The following is a 20,022-nucleotide window of genomic DNA, read 5'->3' on the forward strand; positions in this document are numbered from 1 at the left end:
ATTATGAGAAATATTTATCATATCAGTAATATTATATATATTTATTTTGAACATATAAATAAATATATACTTATGTATGTTATTATATAATTAAATATTATTTTATTTTTAATTAAAAATTAATCAATCATATAATAATATTTATCAAATATATATATTTATATATTTAAAATAAATATATATAGTTTTATCGTTATCGTTGCTTCACAAACCATAAGATATAAGCTATGATTATAATATCGAAGAATAAAATAAAATAAAAATAAATTTCATAACTCAAAACCTTCCTTGAACAAAACTTACTTGTGTTTGGATCCACCGAATTATAATTATTTATTACAGCAGACTGAGATTTTTTCTGAATATTAAATATAAACTTTGAAATGTAAGAGATTAAGGAAATTACAGGGCCTGGAAGATTGATATTTAAATTAATACTTTTTAAGTTAGTGGGCAAATGGAAAGTTTTCCAAAGTTTCCCCCTCCACAAGTAATTGATAATCCATTCAAGAAAACAAATGGGATGGTTTCATTTTCCAGGAGGATTTGAACTCATCCAATTTTATTTTAGAAAATGACTCATGGGCCCCTTTTGTTTGGATACCACCTCCATTGGGGCAATTAAAAACTTCAATTAAAGGTCAATTTTTCACCCAAACTTTGATGAAATAAACTTTCACCCCTTGAAGTTTAAAAAATTTATTTTTCTACCTATTCATCAATTTTGTTAGCGATGATTGTTTGGTTTTACTACAAACTATTAGTTTTCCCTTTATTTAATGAAATTACAAAACTACTTTTAATACTTGACACAAATACTAATTACCAATTTACTTTTATTTTTATTACTATTATAAAAATACTATAAATTAATTTTAATTATTATCAATAATTAGTTAATTACTCTATAACCCTATCATTATTGGCCTGACAAACCTTTGTTTTGTCTAAACAAACTCGTTGTATAAAAAAATCTCAAGAATATAAGGTTCATAGGCTAATCGGGGTAATCAAGAATAAACCACTTGGATTAATGGCTTGGTCAACCTATCCTAGGATTTAAAAGTAATCCTTATCTTTGTTATACAAGTTTAGCTAAAATATTTGGCAAAATAACCTTTCTTCCCTTCTGATTAACGGCTTACATTGATAGAATTACTGGATGGGTGGAACCATAGACTTTTCAAACTTTAACGGTGACATCTTTTCATAAAAGTATGGGTGAGAAACAGTCATTTGGCCTAATTTATTTATCAAAGGAGCCGCCGGGTATTTGTCTAATACTATTTATAAGATTGACTTTTCTAGTCAGTGCCGGATTCGTTTTCCAATCCAATTTTTAATGATTTCGACTTTGAAGCTCCCAAAGCCTTGTGGAATAAGCAAGGTAAGGTCATGTCAATTTTAACACACAAGCTCCATGACCTCATCAAGCAGGCTATAATGGTAAAATAAATAATTTTTAAAAAAATTTGCGTTTAAATTTTTATAATATTTACAAAATTTTAATAATTACGAACTTGACCATTATATCTTAAATTTGTCTTTTTAACCAATCTAGCTGAGACCCTTTATACCAAAAAAAAAAAATTTCTAATTTCTCAATATTAATATAATTCAAAAATCTATAAGAAGAAAAACTTTATGGAGAGTCATAATTTAATAATGAAGGCAGAGGTGGGGTGTTTTAACAACTAATTTGACAAGTTAGACCTAATCATAAACCCTAGATGGGAGATTCCATTTCCGACACCCAAGTTGATCTCATTTTTTAAATTTTAATAATGTAATTCATTATACTTTGATTCCTCCCAAAGCACGCTTGACGGTACCTTTGTTCTTCGGTTTCACACATGTTCAAATTGGAGAGTTGTATGATTAAAAATTATGCCCACCAAGAGCAAGCCAAGTGTGCCATGAAAATATCATGGAAAAAGAAGAAAGAATATAATCAAATCTTTATAATTTTTTTTTTTTTGGAGTGAATGACATTTTCTTGCCCATTTGTAGGGCTGGATTCGAGCTGAGCTAGCTCGAGCTCGGGCTCGGCTCAGCTCGGTTTGAGCCCGAAACGAGCCGGGCTCTGCTCGGCTCGATCGAGCTCAAGCTGGCTCGACTTGACAGGGCAGATTTTTTTAAAAAAATTTTATACAAAATGACGTCGTTTTGATCCATATATATACACAAAATGATGTCGTTTTGATATGAAAAATGAGCCGAGTCGAGCCAAAAATGAGCCAAACTCGAGTAGAGCCGAGTTCAGCTCGAGTCGAGCTCGAGCCAAACTCGAGCCACCCCTAAATAAAGCCAGCTGAGCCCGAGCTGGCTGCTAGCCGAGCTTGACTCGGCTCGAATCCAGCCCTACCCATCTGTTTGCCTAAAAGCTTTATTTTTACATCTTTATAATATAAATCACATTTTAAAAATTAAATTATGAAAAAGATATAAGAGTCATTTTCATTTTCATTTTCATTTTCTAAAATTAATAAATAAAAAGAGATAATTATTTCCCACCCAAAGGATTGATGAAATGACAAATTTATAATTTTCAAGTTTTAAAAAGTTAAACTCTCCTTCGTTATCTATTTCTATTAATGAGTTTCTTTGATTTTTGTAAAAATTATTATTTTGTCATTTTATTAAAATTATAAAACTACCATTAATATTTAATATAAATATCAAATTATTAATATATTTTTACCCATTTAGAAATTTATCATATAAATTCCTAAAAAATATTAAAATTGTAACCAACTTTAAAATATTACATTTTGATTTGTTTTTTGGGAGTATAATTGCTAATTTTGAAATTATTGAGGGGCATATTGAAATTTTAAAAACTTTAAAAAGACCTCAAACTTTTTTCAATTTTTCCAAAACTCCCATAAATTTTTTTTAAAACCCCTAATTTTTTAAAAAAATTATGTTTGCCTCCAAACTTTTGAAATGGGAAAATAGAGAAACAAAGAGGAAAAGAGAAAATAAAAAGAAAGAGAAAAAAAATGATGCAAAATGACCTTACCATCCTTTCACTTAACAAAACTCACTAACAAAAATGGTTGGCAGATGCGAATAGACATTTTAAATTTTAAAAGGTAAAAATTTATCATTTCAACAAACCTTAAGTGGGAAAAAGTCTTTGGTCTAAAATAAAATATGAAAAATATTTCTTTTTTCTTTTCATTCTTTCATTTTCTTTTCTTTTTTATGCTAACCAGTAATTAGAAATTAGCCCTTAGTTGTTGATATAACATATTTGATTACATAACCATTTTCACGACTTCATCAATTCCATGATAGACAATTTTGGATTAAACCATACTCGAGTTGACAATGAAACCTATAATTTCATATCCACTAACACCACCATGGTTGTGGATGAAAAAATCAAGGACAAGGATTTCAACGGTTTGAGGTTGGTCCATCTTTTGATGACCATAATTGAGACTTTAATCAATGTTGACAAGAATTGTGAATTGGTTCAAGTGATATTGGTTCAACTCAAGGAGTTGGTATCCTCAAATAAGATACCAACATGGAAATATTGAAAAATCAATTGGGTCTATCATGACCATTCAAGAAATATGTTGTCTTCTGATTACATTTGATTTCCTCATTGGTTCAAATTAAAATTACTTTGTTTGAATTCAAACCAATGAAGTTGAAGAGTATTAGACAAGCATAGGTACAAAATGCAAATGAAATTTTTAATCATGATAAAATCAAAACCAAAGCAACCACTATTAGGTTAAACATCTTACCCACCTCGAGAAGAACTAAGGATCAAAATAATATATATCCAAGAACCCAAGACTAAACTCATTTGGTGATTGCTCACCATTCTTCCTTTGGCTTGAGGGATGGGAACCAATTGGTGATGTTGAAGGTTTTGTGTAAAACTCGTTTCCTCCAAAGTTTTTTTTTTACAATTGGTAAAGATTATGACCAGATTAAAGGATGAAAATAATGAGTTGTATAAAAAAAAAAGAAGTATTTGTTAATCAATAATGAAATTTAGGTAATGGTTGTTAAGTGATAACATAGACAAATTACAAATAGAAAGAGTAGTAAGTTGTGGTTGTGGTTTGGACGATGTTTGGAGACAGAGGGGAGGCAGTAGGGTGAGTGACAATAGATGAGTTCTAGTAAGACAACATAACAATTTATAGAGTAAAATTAGAAAATTAACTTATTAATGAGGGTATTTAGTCACAAAAAATCAAACAACAAGGATAATATAGTAATTGTTGTCTTTACACCTCTATTAGAGTTAATTTCCATTAACAGCATTAGGTTTTAGATTAAAAAAAAGAAAAACAAGGTTTTTGCCTTAGAAGATAGAATAATGCTTTTAGACCAAACCATATGTTCCATATGGTCGTCGAAGTGGGTCCAGTGGCGGCTGCTAGAGTGTGAACACTTGATCTTTCTTTGCCTTCCATTTCCAAATATCACATACAGGTCTCTCCTTTATTCTCATCATTTCCATTACACGTGACCAATTTCAGATGGATGACAGACACCTAACCTCGGAAACCAACCATTACACTTCATTTATTGTCCTGTCATTACTTTTATGATATTTTACAGAGTCTGACTTCCATGTTTCTTATTCATAAACATCAACACCATGAAATACCAACTAACAAATTTGGTCTGCCTGCCTAAATATACGCTAGAATTCCTTGTTTGGTCGGATTGCGCTTGTGTTTTTGAGGATTGTGTCAAAATAAGGAGTCGGCCAACTCGATTAGGGTTGATAACAGATTGATTACATAAAAATTAAATATCTTCATCTCCATCTCTGTTTTGGTTTTTGTCCTTTTGTCTATATGATAATAGTGAAAAATTCTTGTCTGGAAAAACCTTTTTTTACCTTTTTCCCTCTTATTTTTATGAGGAAAATTTTTTACAATTATTTTATTTTATATAAAAATAATAAAATATTTATTAAATTTTAATATATACATATATATAATAATTTAAAATTTTAAAAAATAATTTAATATATAAAAATTAAAAAATATTTAAAAGGGAGAAAGACATGTCGAACAGGATACACAATCTTTATCACCATTTATAAAAATTTTATTTATTTTTATTAAAAAATTCTCTCTCAATTTTTCAGGAGATAAATCGAATGCCCAATTTTACAGAATTACAATCCCTTTGCCCCAGCCATGTCAAGATGGAATATTAGAATAGATTAGTCGGCTGTTTGAGCTCGAAAAAACGTGGGCAAAATACCAGTACGCTCACGCTGGAATTGCCGCCAAAAATACCGCCAATGTCCTCTGATCATTCTGCACACGCCACGTGTTTGTGAAGCCGACCCAAAATGGTCAAAACATATGTACACTTCACTGCTTTCCAACTAACAACATCCTGTCTCCTTACAGTGAGATTTAGATTAACCGTCCACTTTCGCCAATAAGGACCCGCCACGTAAAAATACTCAAATTCATAACCGCTTATTGCCATATGTCCACACTTCACTCTACTTTTATTAGCACTTTTCGTTGCTCCTTCTCTTTCAATACTCTGTGTTCTTTCTTTCCTTGAATATTGGAGGAAGCGTCGTTGTATTGTTTAGGAAGTTTTCTCGCATCTCAAATTTCAGCTTTTCTGATCTCCGCGGAAATTTGATTGTTGGGTTTGTATTTAAATAGTTTATATATACTTTTTGTTTAGTAAAGTTTAGAGAATGGACGATGAGTTTGCGAAGCTGATCAGGAGGATGAACCCACCAAGGTATTTTTTTTTCTAAATTTGGGAAATTTTGTTAGTCTTGTTGTTTTGGTGTGCTATTTGTGTAGAATTTGTTTTTGTTTTTTTAATATCTTCTGCATAAAGGTATACATGTTTTAAGTGTTTGCTAGTTACCTGTGTTTTCTTTTGGGGATTTTTCTTTATTTTCTTCGTTTTAATTTAGTTTAATTGTTTTTTCTGGATTTGAATGTTGGGAAACCAGCGGAAATGGATGATTTTACCTTTTTATTTAATTGCCATGTATCAAAATTTAGAAAATTCACATGGCTTCTTGTATTATAACGAAAATATGGTTTTCTAGGGAATTTGAAAGAGAAACTCAAGTTTTCTGTAAATAACTTTTTCAGCGACCAAACAGAAACCTCAATTGAAAATCTCATATTTCTGATGGATTAGTTTGAAAATTTGAAGCAACTTTAACACTATTCCAATGGAACCTCTTTTTGTCCCCTATTATTTCTTTGTTTTTAAAATTTTTATTCCATATTTGGTGCATAATATATTTATATTTTTTTTTGTGACTTGTTATTGCAGAGTTGTAATTGATAATAACTCTTGTGAGGATGCCACGGTTATACAGGTAATATGCTTATTCTTTCTAGTAGCTTTGATTCTGGCCTTACCTAAATTAGCATTTGGCTTGTTTTGGTTGGTTAAGTGGTTGCTTTTTCTCTATGTAGTTATTTATACGTGAATAATCATATTTGCTATTTATTAGAACTTGATGGAACTAGTACATAGATATTGTTTGATTAGTTGCTCGAATTATTTTTCTGGTTTTGTTAAAGTGAAAGACATAGTGAGTGTAAGAATTAATTCAGTTTCCTGTTCAGGTAGACAGTGTCAACAAGCATGGAATTCTGCTGCTAGTTGTTCAAGTATTTACTGATATGGATCTTATAATAAAGAAAGCATACATATCATCTGATGGTGGATGGTTTATGGATGGTAAAGTTTTTCCTTCAACTGCTCAAACTTTTAAAAGGAGTCGAGAGCTTGTCTCTTTGTTTCTAATTCTCTGTTTTTTGGAAATATATGGTTTCAGTGTTTAATGTGATTGATCACAATGGGAACAAAATCAGAGATAAGAGAACAATTGATTATATTCAAGGGGTAAGAAATTCTTTCCTGGAACTGCTCTTTTTCATCTTTGCATGATATTTTTTTGTCCTAGCATTTGTTTTATTGCAAAGAGGTTCCTGTTTGTATAATTTGCTTTGAGTATTGGACACATGAAACCATCTTATATGTATTAAATTTGGTTATTTGTTAAAGGGAGGAATTGTGTTGTGTTGTTTTAGACCTTTTTCAGAATTTTAAGATGTAGAATTTGATTATGGCATTTTAGAATACTAAACCAACTATTATCTATGAATGGAACCTGCACAATATAATAATTTCATAGCTAAGTACGTAGATGAATTTAATTCTCCGCTGTTATCATTTATTAGTAGAGTCCTTTGACTCACTAGATGTTAACTGAGCTCATCATCTAACTTGATGCTTTGTAGAGGCTTGAAAGTGATGTTAGCTTTGCGGCCTCATTGAGAAGCTCTGTTGGGGTGATGCCTTCGGAAGATCATACCTCAATTGAGCTCACTGGCACTGACAGGCCTGGTTTATTGTCAGAGGTATGTGCAGTTCTTGCGGATTTCCAGTGCAATGTGGTAAATGCTGAGATATGGACACACAATGCTAGAGCTGCAGCTGTTGTTCATGTCACAGACTGTTCCACAGGGTGTGCAATTAAAGATGCAAAACGTCTCTCAACAATAAAGCAATTGCTTTGCAATGTTCTCAATGCAAACAACGACTTCAAAAGAGCAAAGACGACACTTTCACCTCCCGGTGTTATGAATAGGGAGAGAAGGCTGCATCAGATTATGTTTGATGATAGAGACTATGAAAGGGTTGAGAGAACGGTAGGAAGAGTTGAGGATAAGAGCTCAAGACCTCAAGTAACTGTTTCGAATATTGAGAAAGATTACACTGTGATTACAATGAGATCAAAGGATCGCCCAAAACTATTGTTTGACATTGTTTGCACTCTAACAGACATGCAATATGTTATTTTTCATGGAATGGTGAACACAGGGAAGATGGAAGCTTATCAGGTAAGATAGTACAGACACTTTTCTTAATTTAATTGATTCCATAGATGACCGGAACAATATAGATATGGATGATGTTCTGGTTTTTTATTGGTTGGAAACTATAGAATGATATTGTGGGCAGATTTTGACAAACCTATTCTTATGTAAAATTTTCAGAGTTTACACACTGGACCAATGAAGATAACCATTTTTACTTTTCTATTAAAAAAATGCTGTTTTGTTTGTTTATAGGAATTTTATATTCGACATATTGATGGGCTTCCTATTAGCTCAGATGCTGAACGAGAACGTGTTGTACAGTGTCTTGAAGCAGCCATTGAGAGGCGGGCATCTGAGGTATCAAAAAAGTGATGCGAAAATTTAATCATAGTGTGTATATATGGTATTGTATACTAATTCAATTTGCATGATTTTGAAGGGATTGGAGCTAGAATTATGTACAGAAGATCGTATTGGACTCCTTTCAGACATCACAAGGATATTCCGTGAAAATAGTTTGTGTATAAGAGCAGCAAAAATTTCGACAAAAAGTGGGAAGGTCAAAGACACTTTCTATGTCACAGATGTGACTGGGAACCCAGTTGATCCAAAGATCATTGATTCTATTCAGGGACAAATTGGAGAAACCAAGCTGCAGGTAAAGCACAACCCGGTTCTTGCACCAAAACCACCTGAGACACCAACAGGATTTTTTCTGGGGAACTTGTTTAAGGCTCGAACAAAATTTTAAGCTGATTAGATCCTACTCATAACTTCCTTCTGTATAGTCCGAGAAGTAAATGTTGTACAGAAATATCAGACGACAAAAGTCAATCAAAAGAAATACACAAAAGGGGAGTACGATATACTGTACATATCTTCCTGCCCTCTGGTATGGAGTATTGAGGGCTAAGTGTACTGTCGAAAAGAAGCCCAGACATTACTTGAATACAGTAACCATTACTAGGGTGGTTGTAATTTTTTATGTATATTTGTACAGGATAATATTACATGGATTGTACAAAGCTTAAAGGAAAAATCATGTGAATTTTGTTACACTTGTACCTTCTAAATAAAGTTTAAAGTAGATTCAAATATTACATGTCATTTTACTTTACCACTGTTGGATTCTATTTTTGTACAGTGTTAATGGTTCCTGCATCTCGGGTGATATGAGCTGCTCATTGTTTAACTTCTTCATTCTCATCCACATCGACGCACATATTACTTGCAAACGGGCAATGATGTAGTTCACTTCTTAAATGTGTTGTCATTGATGGAGCAACAACTCCCATTTACATATTTCTAGCGATATATGAAGTATCTGATATGGAACTTGTGAGTGTTGAGGATGGGTTTTAAAATAGCATGCTTTCATCCTTAGGTTGGTGGTGGCCTTGTCTATGGAACTAAGAAAAGACAACTTAGGATTCTACGGTGTGATTGTTCTCATGGCATTCACTTGGTGTCCTTGATGAGAACACGTGTTGGACCTCCTACATGGAAATTTTTTTCGATCTTTTTTTGTTGGTACACTAGTCTTGCGATCCATGTGTGGTTTTTTCATCTCTACCTTGAGAACAAGATAGACTCTTGTTGGCGGGGAAATTTTAGAACCCTTGAGTGATTAAAGTGTATCACTGCAGCAAAAACAAAATCACTCTTGGTTTAGTTCCACTGTCTTTTCCGCTTGTGGCTGAGACGAACTTAATTTGGTTGGGCCTTCTTGACCCCTTTTCTTTGTTTATATATACTTACCGAAAGACCATAAAAAAAAAAGAAATAAGACAACAACGATTGAGGAACCCTTGGAAAAGTAGGAGAAACATTTTCTGATATGATTTTCAAACCAAATAATCTGTAGTTCACACTGTTCAGTAAATTGAATTACAGGCTCATTGTCCAGGATTAAGAGAACACAATAAATTGAATGTAATTATTCCTTTCATTATTGTATGATCACCCTACAAAAAATTTCTGTTTAATGTATATACAAATGCCTTGCTTCCTTATTTACACAATGCATAGTGATCGGCAAGCTGGAATTCCAAACTAAATCAATTGTACAAATTGAGAAATTCTAAAAGCAATTGTACAAATAATATCTACAGGTGGAACAAAACTTACGTGAAATGTACAAACTTGTTTTGGTTAATCTTCAAGCCGCTGGATCTCCCCCATCATAATCCGGTTGCTAGAAACTTTGAAGCCAAGGAGAGCAGGATCAATTTGTCTTCCTTTCTTCCCTTTCTTTTTGCCACTTTTCCCAGCTGGTGCACCAACATCAGATGACTCCAAAGCAACTCCATTTAATGGATCAGCTTCTGGAAGGACTGGCTTCTTAAGCATGTCTATGAACGATGTCTCTGAAACAGCAGCATCACTGCAAGATGAGGTCCTCCTAAAACGCATATCTTTCTTGCCAAATGCTTGAGTTTCAGTAACCCGGGTTGCTACAGGATTACTGACAGATTCTCCCTTCCCTTCTTAAATTTACCACAATTAACAATGGTAAAAGAATCAATAATGTTATTGCAACCAACAAATCACAAGCATGTTAAGTGGAAGAAAATGTTAATATACCATCAGATGCAAGAGTTACTAAACTTTTCTGCTTGACAAATGCTCCAGAAGTCGGCTCAGTCAAAACATCCTGGGAAGTCGAGGCTCTTGCTAGAAGCCTGTAAACCAAAGAAGAACAATTTAACCAATTAAGTTAAAACTAAAAAATTAGCACATGTGAGAACTTATTGCTATTTTAATTTCAATAAACAAAATTTTACAGAAAATTAGATACTTGCAGTTAAGTATGGAAAACCTTGAGATTTTTTAACAAGCTAGAATGAGTATGACCACTTTATGATTCCACAAGAGTGGAATTATAGCACCAAAGAAACATACCTTTCATTTGATACTTCTCCAAGTGACTTGTCTAGCCCCATCTCATAATTGTATAAGCCTCCATTTCCACCTGCATAGTTTCACTGTACTTTCAGATATCCATTTTAACAAAAAAGAAAATCACAACAGAAATTTTGACACTTTACCAACACTACTTAGAGAACTATGCCTACTATGGGCATTAATTGGCAGCTCTCCATAATCCAGAGAGTTTTCTGCTTGCTCCACTGAGTTGTCTTTGATCTCTGAAACTGACATGCTCATGCCTTTGGATCCATGCCTCTTCCCCTTAGGTCCTTCCAGCTCTAATAAGTTCTTATCCAATGTTGATTTACCAATAGAGCCTGAATTTTCTATGCTGCTGGAGAACAATGGCTGTTCTAATAGTGTAGCAGAATCAGACCTGAGGATTAATCTTTCACCATTCCCTGAATGTTTGAATTGTGCATTTGAATTGGAATTTTGTGTCCCTTCCACAAAGGATCTGTTCACAATGACTTCTGGATCTGGGATAAGATTAAAAGGAAGATTTGACAACTGTGTCTCAGCAATTGGCCAAAAGGCTTCCCGGGTTTTATTAGACAATATTTTATGTTGGTAATCAACTTCTGAGGACTGCACAGATTGAAGACCTGAATTTTGAGATATAAGATCCATTAGAACTTGCTCTGAGTTCTCCCCATCACAGCCAGTGGATGTCCGCACACTTGAATCCACAGAAGTCATATTAACTTCTGTGTCTTGTCGTTGTCTATCACCTAAAAGGTTCAATTGTCGCAACTGTTTTTCAATCCAGCTATTTTCCTGCAGCATATCATTCCCAGATGAGTGGCTCTCTATCATATCTGGATGAGTAGCATAAAACTCATCAGAGATTTGTTGGGAGTGTGAGGGTATGCCAGAAGAAAAAGAAGTCAGCTGACCAGTTGAGTGCATATAGAGATGTTGATCAGGAAAATCTAGACCTTGGGCTCGAGTGTTTATATCCTCCAAATTCCTTCCAGGAGTGACAACAGAAGGAACAGACAATGACCTATTTAATGCCACAGAGCCAGGCTCAAACAACCCTCTCTGATGTTGTTCCTGTAAAGGATGATTCCAGTTATGGTGGTTGAATTGCTCCTCATGCGAAGAAAGCCTCTGCTGTTGCTGATAAAAATCTGAAGCACTAAAACCCGCTGAATGAGCTTGGTGATGACCAGGACTCCTGGCAAACTGACCAGCCTCATCAACAGACCATGGGCCAGTTATATGCCCTTCACTTTCTAGCCCTGACTGCTGCCTCAATGCCATGGATAACTGACGTGCTCGCAATTGTTCTTGCTGGAAATGAAGCTGCTGTTCTGAAGAAAGCATATTCGCATGCTTTGCTTGTGATCTTAGGTCCAGTAAATCAGCTGGCTGTCCCCGTAGTGCACTCTGACCAATCTTGGCCTGGATGATCTGCTCCAGTGATGGATCAAGGTGCCTTGCATGAGAATTCTGTTGGAGTTCATGTAGAAGCTGCATCCGTAACTGAACTTGATCGAGCAGGTTATCTCTTACAGGTTCTACCTTCAACTGTCCATAACCAGGATCAGGCATCTGACTGTGCAACAATTGTTCCAGAAGTAACTGTTGTTGATGTTGTTGTTGTTGCTGCTGCAGCAGCAACTTCATTTCGTTGAAACGAATCTGCTGCTGTTGCAGCAAGCGATGCTGTTGTTGAAGTTCAAGCTGTTTCTGTTGCTCAAGCTCAAGCTGCCTCTGTTGTTGCAGCCTGAGCTGCTGCTGTTGTTGAAGCTCAAGCTGCCGCTGGTGTTGAAGTTCGAGATGCCGCTGTTGTTGAAGTTCAAGCTGCCGCTGGTGTTGAAGTTCAAGATGTCGCTGTTGTTGAAGTTCAAGATGTCGCTGCTGTTGAAGCTCAAGATGTCGCTGTTGTTGAAGCTCAAGATGTCGCTGATGTTGTAACTTAAGTTCCAAAAGTTGTTTCATGTCTGCTGCTGGATGAGCCAACTGCTGTAGATGAGAAAAACCAGGAATTTGCTCTATCCCCAACTCATTTGTATATGAAAAAGGATGAGAAGAATAATTTTGTTGTGCCATGTCAAAACCATTCAATTCTTGCTCTCTACGAAATAATTGGCGTGCATCTATAGACCCTTGATGAGGGTGGGATTTTAAAAATGTATTCCGTCTATAATCATCAGGCCACATCTGCCCCAGAGCAGGTTGATCAGAAATTGCACCCAAGGAGTTTTGTGTGGCAATTGTAGCATCTCTGTCAAAAGAATCCAGGAATTGACCCTGGTCATCTATGCTTGAAGCCAAATTGGATGAATGAGAACGCCTCAAATGAGAGCTGTCTCTGAGCTCAGACATCAACAGACCAAAAGGATGCAACTTATCATCCTCCTGATGTTTGGGCATAATAGCTTCTGAAAACTCATTAACAAGGGAATGGTGGCTTGCAGGACTAGAAAATGAACTGTGCGTATCAGCACCAGATCTCCTCATATGATTAGCATTGCTGCTTCGAGGCCTCCCAGGAAAGACAATTTCTGCAACAAATAAAAGATCAACAATTGCAGTGGCATCATGAACAGTTACAATAAGAAAAACTAATAGTATAACCAAGCCATGGAACATACCTTCATCTTGAGCAACAGAATTTTGGAAGCTTTGATTGTCAGGAAGATGGAGCTCAGACTGATGTTCCTGATTAGGAACTCCTGATTGAAAATCAATACCTGAAATAGCATCAGAACTGGTTGAAACCCACAGCTGATTATTTAAAACAGCAGACCTCTTATAATCAGGTCCGGCAGCAGGAGAGACTACACTCTCTTCCAAGCTGCCTACAACAGTATCAGATAGCTGTGATGTTGTAACCATATTATTGCATGTGGAGGACCCTGATTTAAATTTCAGGTGGGGCATGAGTTCACCAAGTTCTTGAAAAGCTGAATCAGCAGGGGCATCTGACAATCGAACAGGTAAATCAGTTCCAAAATAACCTTGCTCAAACCACATAATGATGTCAATCCCCATGTATGGTCCCTGAATTACTCCTTGAGGATCAAGATAGAACAAACTTAAATTATCTAGCGATGTACCACCATCCAATGGAGGCACCCTGTTACTGCTTTTTTGATGAAGCTGATCACTGTTTGCAGTTTGTTGCAGAGATGCAACATCAAATAGAAAATTTGAATCATCGGGAAGCTGGTTACCAAATTCAAAAGAAGGAGCTAATTTAATATCTTCCATTTTGGGGTGCTTTGTGAGGATCAAATCATCTACTGGTTGGTTTTCAACAAATTTCATATCATTGTCACTGTTACTGGGCCTCGTAGTCTCTCCAGCACCACATGTATCATGTCCCTTCAAAATTGAAGGTATCAAGTCATCATGCATGACATCAATTGCGTGTGACCTAATACCTTCACCTTCTTTAATACCATCCCCTTCTGAAATGAAGGAAAGAAATATTCATATGTACAATGAATGATTCATATTTCTCAAATCAGTTAACTAGAAATAGTCAAACATTTAAAGCAACATTTCTTACCCTTGCCAACATGGGGATCAGATGAGCTTAATGCCTCAGCACCATTACCTTGACCAGAATTATTTACACCCTTTTCTTCCAAAGATTCAACAGTTCTTTCAGCATTAACTGAAGAACTCTGTTTACCCTCGCCTACAGTTGTGTCACCAAATCCTGAATAAACAGCATATATCAATCAGAGAAATCAAATAGTTTATTAGGCGTATAGTCAATGGTAATGACATTCCTGTTACCTGCAGTATTAACACTTGATGCCACATTTTTGTCCCTATTAGAGTTCTGTAATACTTCACTACTTCTAATCCTTCCTTTCCATATATCCCCAAGAATAGCCTGTGAATAAGAATAAACCAGTTTCAAGCACCTCAAATAACAACAATAATTTCATATTATAAGGGGGAAAGAGGGTGTGGAGATGGGGAATTCATATACCTCTTCCTCTGCATCAGGAGCAACAAAAGCCAAAGGCTCAATGGAAGCTACTTCTGTTATTGGTGATAAATGGTCCATCTCATCAGGTATGGAATCAAAATTGGGAAGAGGTTTTTGTTTACGATAAATGTCAAGAAGCTTTCCTCTAGGATAACAATACACGGCTGAGGAGCTGGATATTTTGCCTACAGGAACAGAGCCAATAACGGATACATGGGGAGGCCTGCCTATTTGTAGGCTTCCACTGATAGTAGACCTACCACGTCCAGGAGCAAATCGGATATTTGAGCTTTCTACCCGTCCCCTCTCCAACCCAAATCCTGGTGCAGAGCGGTATGCAGCTGACCCACCTGCATGAACTTCCATGCGATGACGAGGCCTCCACTTATCACGAGAATCATTGTCACGCTCGGAAGTTGTGCGATTGCCACTGGCAAAATATTGTCTGTCAATCTGAGTATCTTCCTTCTCAGCTTCTGTCCTCTTTTCAGTTCGAGTTTCCTTCTCTTTATCTTCAGGACCCCACCTTGAAGACCACTTGCTGTCTCTCCGGGATTCATGCCCAGAAGTACGGTTACTAGGATCATGCCAACGATCTGCAGAAGACAAAGCTCTAGTTTCAGAAATATCCCTAGATGAGGTAACATCCGCACGACGATCTTCTTTTCTGCGATCTCTTCTACCAAGTATGCCTGTTTCTCTCTCCTCTTCGCGCCAGCGGCGACTGCTTTCAATATCAGGCACAGTCTTCCTCCAGTCTTTCTTGTCTTGAGATCCATCTAAACGCCAACTGTCTTTTAAATTAGTGTCAGTTGTGTTTGCCAGGGGCAATGAATTTGGTATCCGCATTTCCTGCCATTAATTTGATACAAGAGGGGTTTAAGGGGGTAAAAACTATACACGCTTAAAAGAAAATTAAATGACATTCTTGAAGATGGCATGAAACTCACAGCAGTCACATGTCACACTTATTTAACTCTCACAAATTGGTACTGACTTAAAGCAAAAACCAGAATTATTCTCCATAAAGACATGATTCTAAGTCATCAGGGAGGATAAAACTCACTGAATTATTCTCAATAAAGACTTGATTCTGTCCTCACAGAGGAAAAAACTTACTGAATTATTCTCAATAATGATTTTATTAATTATTCTTGCAGAAGACATTGTGGAAAATAGAGTGTCAAGTGTATTTTTCCTTAGTTGGATACTCACACTGTCAAGAAGATCATACTTTGTTGGTAAAACATTTAACTATAAGTAAAATCACCATCATCATTGTTTATATGGATGACATTATTTTCCCAGGAGAAAATGAGAATGAAATAACTAATCTCAAAGAATCTGGGCACATGAATTTGAGATTAAAGATTTGGAGAATTTAAAATAATTTCTTGGGATAGAAATTGTTCAATCAAAAAAGGGAATTGTAGTGTTACAATAGAATTATGTGCTTGACTTACTAAAGGAGATAGAGATGCTTGGCTGCAAACCTGCAGAAAATCAATAGACAACAACTACAAACAGAGCATAACTGAAGAAAGTTCTTCTGTAGATATAGGAATGTATAAATGCCTTGTGGGTAAGCCCATCTATCTCTCCCACACAAGACCAAACATCAGCGTTTCAATAAGTGTTGCACGTCAGTTTATGAACAACCCAAATGGAAAGCACACAGAGGGAATCTATCGTATTCTCAAGTATCTAAAGATAACCCGAGGCGTTGGATTGTTCTTCAAGAAAACTCAAAATTGAGATATTCATATTTACTTAGATGCAAATTGGGTCGATTTGATGAATGATCAAAGATCAATTACAAGTTATTGCACCTATGTATGAGGAAACTTGGTACATGGAAGACTAAGAAGCAATCTATTCTTGCAAGAAAATTCAAAGCTATGGCTCATGGAATTTGTGAAGGATGTGGCTAAAAAGGGTTCTTGATGAACTAAAAATTTCTTCAGGAGAATCTATGAAGATGTATTTGGATAATCGTGTATCAAATGTATTGCAAAGAATCATGTACATCATGATAGAACCAAACATGTAGAGATAGATTGTCATTTCATCAACGGGAAAATCAAGGGCAAAATTTCTTTCTTGATCTACACACCCTCTCTTCAAATTGCCAATGTCTTCACCAAAGCATTGTCATGCACCAACTTTGAAGATTTTAAATCCAAACTAGAAATGATTAACATCTACAACCTAGCTTGAGGGGAAGTGTGGAGAATAGAGATTAGGCTATCAACTATTTCCTAATTTGTCAAGTATATTTTTTCTTTTCATTGTGTGTAATTCTCCTCATAAAACCAGATATTAGTTTATTTCCATTAGGATCAAGTTTCATGTTTTGTGAGTTTGTAAATAGCCATATAAACCATGTATTTTGTACCATTTCTGATAAAAAAGAGAAGCCTCAGCATTACTCAAATTTTGCAAATATAATGTGCCAGAACTCTCCTTTACAAGAATTGTTATTTCCTGAACCATTATGCTAATCAACCAGTTTAATTGACATAATTAAAACTAACTTCAAACACAAATGTTGTAAATTTGAGGCAATTTCCATAACTCAAATTCATCAAGAGGCTCTCACACAGTGACACTGCCCAATACAACACAGGCAGGTGAAAGGGGCACATGCACATAAATAAGCAATTTTAAAAGTACTAAATGCCTAACCATGACATAAAGGTTAGGTTTACGAACTTGAAAACAAGCATCTAAGAGTAAAAATGACACAATAATCCCAAAAGCACCTCAATATATGTCACATTAGACAACATAGAGAACACAGGAGAAAGGAGACAATTTTTACTTAGCTTGAAAGAATTTACAATGGAACAATATTAGGAAAAAAGAATCAAAAGCACTATCACAAGTAAAACTATGGTTTATACCAACTCCATCTTCCCAAAAAGGAATGAAGTTCATTTTAATCATAGCACTTGGCAAAGAATAATATAGGGTATCAGAAGAATAGTAAACAGTCAAAGCTATGTTAAACAAGCAATTCTACACAAGCAATATCTCATCACCATCATATTATTCTTTTCAAAAATGAACGCAATAAAAGCATCAAACATGGTTCAATCACTCCTACAAACAAGTTACTTTGAACATAAGATCCAGTTTATTATGTACCCATAACAAACCAACAAGTTTGCCCTGTCCACCCCACACATAGGTTAATAGAAAACCTTGATGCACATATCTAAAGGATGAAGCACTTTCTTACCCCTCCTGTAGTCAATGTCTTAGGATCAACTGGTTTAGCATAAAGCCACTGCGGAGACAATGGTATGCTATTCTCCGAAGTTGCTTGATCTACAGTATCAACCAAAAGAAAAACACAATAATAAATAGCTATCAAAACTATGTGGGCATTTATAAGCAAGAAAACCGAAAGGAAGACAAATGAGAATTTGAACACACAAATAAATTAGCATCATTCTATTAAACACTTAACATAATTCTAAAGAAAAAATAACTACCTTTAGACTCATCAAGTAACCCCATCAAGGACTTCTCCTCACCAGTTCCTTCCCAAGCTTCATCTAACATAGTGCAAAAACCAAATTATTATCACACATGGAAACTAGCATCATTCTTCAAATATAAAAAAAGAAACTAATCTAATAAAGAAACCATCAATACAAAACAAACAACATCAACTACATTTCCAGGAAAACAAAGAGAAAAAGCAGAATATCAATCAAAGAGGGAAAAAAATATTGAACACAAACCACAGAACTCCAGAACATCAAAGAAAGAAAAAATGCTATTACAATCATATGAGAAAAAGAAGCTATAACCCGCAAACTTCCTTGTTCAGATTATGAAAAAACTAGAAGACTAATAAACATACATTATTTGGTACCACTTACACAACAGATTATATATATTTTGTAAATTTTGAAAAAAAAAAAATGAGAGAAGTAAAGAAAAGATCAATCATCATGTACCAAGACACAATAATAGAATTTAGATTACAAAGTTCAAAAGAGGTAACCGTAATATGTTCCATTTACACAACTTATTAATGAGTTCTTACAAATTAAACAATTACTAGTAGGATACAATCTGACCTTAAACCGTGGAAAAGAAATCCCGTTGTAGATCTTACAAAATTTTGACTTGTAATTGTACTCAATAAAATCAGTTAAAAAAATAAAAAGTATAATAAGATTTGACAAGTTAATGTTCTAAAAAGATTCCATTTACACAACTTATTAATGAGTTCTTACAAATTAAACAATTACTAGTAGGATATAATCTGAGCTTAAACCGTGGAAAAGAAATCCCGTTGTAGATCTTAAAAAATTTTGACTTGTAATTGTACTCAATAAAATCAGCAAAAAAAATAAACAGTATAATAAGAATTGACAAGTTAATCTTCTAAAAAGATTCAAACAAATGAAAAACCGATTAAATATTAAAAAAACAAGAGATTCAAAACCTAAAATTAAGTAATTTGATGAAACAAAAAAAAAAAACATAAATGATATCTACAGTTGTGAATTGAGAATAAGCAGAGAGTTGCACTGAAAGATCATCAGATATAACTATAAATGTTACTTTCAATAAGAATGAGATTAAATAATGAAAAATTAAAATTAAAAAAACAAAGCAGAGAACCTTTGACGGAGCGGTGTTGATCGAGAGTCTTAAAGGAGAGGAGATCGTCAGGCAGATCGAGCTTTCTGTCAGCCATGACAGAAATTCGCAGGAAATTTGAGACCGAGATTAGGTAGATAGAGAGCGAGCGTCACAGAGAGAGAGATTGCTAGGGTTTGATGAATTGCAGAGTCTGTGTTGTGAGACAGAGAGAGAGTGTGACTTTGTTTTTTAAAGAAAGCTTACCAAAAAATAATAATTATAACAGCTCGTTTTATCATTTTATCTGAAATAAAAAAAGAATTGCAATGCCAAAAAATATTTTTATAATTTTTTTTTCTAAATAATGTATGTGAAAATTGCTGCTTCTTTTTTTCTTATATTTATTTTATGTGAAAATTGGCTTGGTGAAGAATGGTTGATGAAGACTTCATAAAACACAATTTTTATTGTTTATGGATTTAGAAGGCTTTTTTTTTTGTAATTTCATTTACATAAATCATATTATGCTGGGACAATAAAATGTTTTCTTAATATAAATAGTCAAAAACTCTAAAAATTTTATTTTATTTTGTTATAATTATATTCTTATTTATTAATTTTTTTTGAATAAAAATAATCTTATTTTAAATTAATATAATAAATAATATAAAAATA

At 34.5% G+C, this 20,022-nt stretch overlaps 2 protein-coding genes across 6 annotated transcripts; one reads left to right on the forward strand and one right to left on the reverse strand.

Moving 5' to 3' along the window:
* Positions 1-5,497: 5,497 nt before the first annotated feature.
* LOC123195588 (ACT domain-containing protein ACR6-like) lies at positions 5,498-8,962 on the forward strand. 2 transcript variants are annotated; one of them, XM_044609380.1, is made up of 7 exons: positions 5,498-5,751; positions 6,304-6,349; positions 6,591-6,717; positions 6,815-6,882; positions 7,281-7,883; positions 8,115-8,219; positions 8,302-8,962. In XM_044609380.1, exons 1-7 carry the CDS (start codon positions 5,705-5,707, stop codon positions 8,611-8,613), a joined length of 1,308 nt encoding a protein of 435 aa, XP_044465315.1. In that variant the 5' UTR covers positions 5,498-5,704; the 3' UTR covers positions 8,614-8,962. The 2 variants fall into 2 exon arrangements, with proteins under 2 accessions (XP_044465315.1, XP_044465316.1); XM_044609381.1 differs by having other exon boundaries at positions 5,499-5,751; positions 6,603-6,717.
* An 826-nt stretch (positions 8,963-9,788) lies between these two features.
* LOC123195586 lies at positions 9,789-19,615 on the reverse strand. 4 transcript variants are annotated; one of them, XM_044609378.1, is made up of 11 exons: positions 19,387-19,615; positions 18,243-18,305; positions 17,987-18,075; positions 14,746-15,597; positions 14,547-14,646; positions 14,314-14,466; positions 13,394-14,209; positions 10,910-13,303; positions 10,764-10,833; positions 10,446-10,543; positions 9,789-10,348 (listed from the first exon to the last, which is right to left on the reverse strand). In XM_044609378.1, exons 1-11 carry the CDS (start codon positions 19,460-19,462, stop codon positions 10,014-10,016), a joined length of 5,046 nt encoding a protein of 1,681 aa, XP_044465313.1. In that variant the 5' UTR covers positions 19,463-19,615; the 3' UTR covers positions 9,789-10,013. The 4 variants fall into 4 exon arrangements, with proteins under 4 accessions (XP_044465313.1, XP_044465314.1, XP_044465311.1 ...); XM_044609379.1 differs by having other exon boundaries at positions 9,789-10,345; positions 10,470-10,543; positions 13,394-14,212; XM_044609376.1 differs by having other exon boundaries at positions 13,394-14,212.
* Between the last annotated feature and the right edge of the window lie 407 nt (positions 19,616-20,022).

The sequence above is a fragment of the Mangifera indica genome, chromosome 14, assembly GCF_011075055.1.
Source record: "Mangifera indica cultivar Alphonso chromosome 14, CATAS_Mindica_2.1, whole genome shotgun sequence".
In the NCBI taxonomy this organism is placed as follows: Eukaryota; Viridiplantae; Streptophyta; class Magnoliopsida; order Sapindales; family Anacardiaceae; genus Mangifera; species Mangifera indica.